Below are 2485 nucleotides of genomic sequence, written 5' to 3'. Positions count from 1 at the left end.
TCTGTGTAGCCCTGGCTGTCCTGGAACTCACTCTGTAGACCAGGCTGGCCTCAAACTCAGAGATGTGCTTGCCTCTGTCTCCCAAGTGCTGGGATTAAAGGCGTGCGCCACCACTGCCCAGCTGAGATGTATACTTTCTAAGGTAAAGTTGTTGACCTCCATCCCAACAAAAAAAAGGGTGCAAAGTTTGTTTTGTGTTCTCAAAGTAACAACATATGACTGTACCACTCTGGCCCATTCTCTGAGTGACCAGAAAGTCTGTTCTCAGAAAGTTTCAGTAGGCTTGGGTTACCACTCAGGTACCCTGTCACCTTGGCTGTGTATTCCTGTATTTGGCCGTGTATTACATACAAATGGTATGTAATGTAAGTGTCAGTGATAGATAGAGATGCTATTTGAGGCCTTTGGCAGGCCCTGCCCTGTAGGTACAGAGGACAATGACCTCTCTGTTTGATTTAACTTTAGAAGATGAAGATAGAGAGCCTGAAGAAGATTTGCAAGAGGAAACTCTTAAGGAAGCAGAGGATGAGCCAGAGAAGAATGATGAAGAGGAGGCAGAAATGGAACTGGACATAGAGATAGCCACGGAACAGTCAACAATACCAGCTAATTTGGAACGGCTCTGGTCTTTCTCCTGTGACTTAACTAAAGGCCTCAATGTGAGCAGCCTTTCCTGGAACAAAGCAAACCCAGTGAGTCACCAAACTCTGTAGCTGTCTTCAGTCACACCAGAAGAGGGCATCAGATCCCATTACAGATGGTTGTAAGCCACCATGTGGTTGCTGGGAATAGAACTCAGGACCTCTGGGAGAGCAGTCAGTGCCCTTAACTACTGAGCCATCTCTCCAGCCCTAAGTTACAATTCTTTTGTAAATTTTTATTCATTTTGTGTGTTAAGTGTACAGTGTGTGTGTATACGCACACCCATGTAGCCAGAGGACAACTGTCATGACTCAGTTCTCTACTTTCAACTCATTGAGGCAGGCTTTCTCATTGCTGCTGCTCTGTGTTCTCCGGGCTAGCTGCCCAGTGAATTTCAGATTTTTTTTTTCCCATCTTTAACTCAAGAATTACGAGTGTGAGCCATCAAACCTGGCTTTTTGTGTGTTCCAGACATCGAACTTGGGTCATCGGGTGTGTGTTGCAAATGTTTTTACTCAATGAGCCATCTTTCTGGTTCTTACTGGCTAATTCTAAAATGGAAGGCTTTTGCTTGGTTTTGTGTGTATGTGTGTGTGTGTGTTTATTAAGATTTGGGCAAAAGATATTTTGCCTGGCTATATAACACCTACTTTTAAAATATCTCTGAACAAAGTTTATATTTGAAAAAGGAGAAAATGCAAATAGTTACATATTTCTCCTTACATATAAACATATTACCATCTTTATTTTAAGAGTGTGCTTGCCACATGGTATCCACTAAATCCATGTTGGATTTAGTGACATATACCAGAAAATAGTGTGTGGCTGGTTTATCTAACTGAAAGTCATATACCCAAATTCTTCTCCTCTGAGCAGTCCTAGTTGGGAGGGTATGCTTAAACCAGTGATCATACCAATAGGTAAACCATCTGTGGGCTTCCTCAGTAATAATGTCATTAATATCATTAGATGCATAGGCAGCATTTCATATGTACCAGGAACTACTTAAAATATTTTCTTTTTTTCCTTTTTTTTTGCATTTTTAATAACATTATAATGAGAAAAGTTACATGATTTCAATTTATCTGAATTTGTTAGCATTTAAAAACATATTTTAAGTAAATAGAATTAAAACACATTCTTGTTTTCCTTTTGTACCCCAACTCCTCCCAGAGACTTCAATACTGACATCATCTTTTTTCTCATATTCTTTAAAATTTATAAAATATTATAACAATAAAAATGAGTATTATAAAAGTTGTTTGATATAAAACAACAATCAATTTAACAGTCTTATGTAGATGCTTGTCTACAGCAATACTGAAAATACATATGTTTTTCTCAATATAAATTTTAAATAACACCAAACATATTAGCTGTATATTTCAAAATAATACATCACTACTAATATTTTCTTAAATGAAGATAAATATGTAAAGTGTTTCTGTTTGTTTGTTTGTTTTGTATTTAGTAGAGGTTAAGATCTTGGCTCTTAATGTGGTAACTTGATACAAGAGTAACAAACATCAAGCAAAGCATTCAGTCTTACTCTTTGTTGTTCTCTTATAAACCCCTTCCCAATTTAATTGTCTACATTTCTTTTGGGTATATAAATACTTTCAAAATATGTAAGCTGTTCTGAAAACTATAGTATAGTGTAAAAACATGAAATAAACAATACTACTAATAGAGAGACTGAGATAGGAGAAGCAAGATCTCAAGACAATTATGTTGTACACAGCAAGACGCTGTCACAGACAAACAAGCTGAAAGTATGTATGGATTGTATAATATTGGACCTATTTCTCCAATTACCAAATTAGAGAGACCATTGGATGACAGT

At 37.1% G+C, this 2485-nt stretch overlaps 1 protein-coding gene across 3 annotated transcripts in view; it reads left to right on the top strand.

Moving 5' to 3' along the window:
• Positions 1-2485, top strand: part of Wdr78 (WD repeat domain 78) — an 83169-nt gene that overhangs the window by 52333 nt on the left and 28351 nt on the right. For all 3 annotated transcript variants that reach the window (XM_031377987.1, XM_031377988.1, XM_031377989.1), the window contains exon 9: positions 466-692. In XM_031377987.1, coding sequence (XP_031233847.1) covers positions 466-692 — 227 coding nt within the window. The remainder of the gene's footprint in view (positions 1-465; positions 693-2485) is intronic.

The sequence above is a fragment of the Mastomys coucha genome, unplaced genomic scaffold (assembly GCF_008632895.1).
Source record: "Mastomys coucha isolate ucsf_1 unplaced genomic scaffold, UCSF_Mcou_1 pScaffold18, whole genome shotgun sequence".
Taxonomy (NCBI): Eukaryota; Metazoa; Chordata; class Mammalia; order Rodentia; family Muridae; genus Mastomys; species Mastomys coucha.
This window is presented reverse-complemented; position numbering and strand designations above follow the sequence as displayed.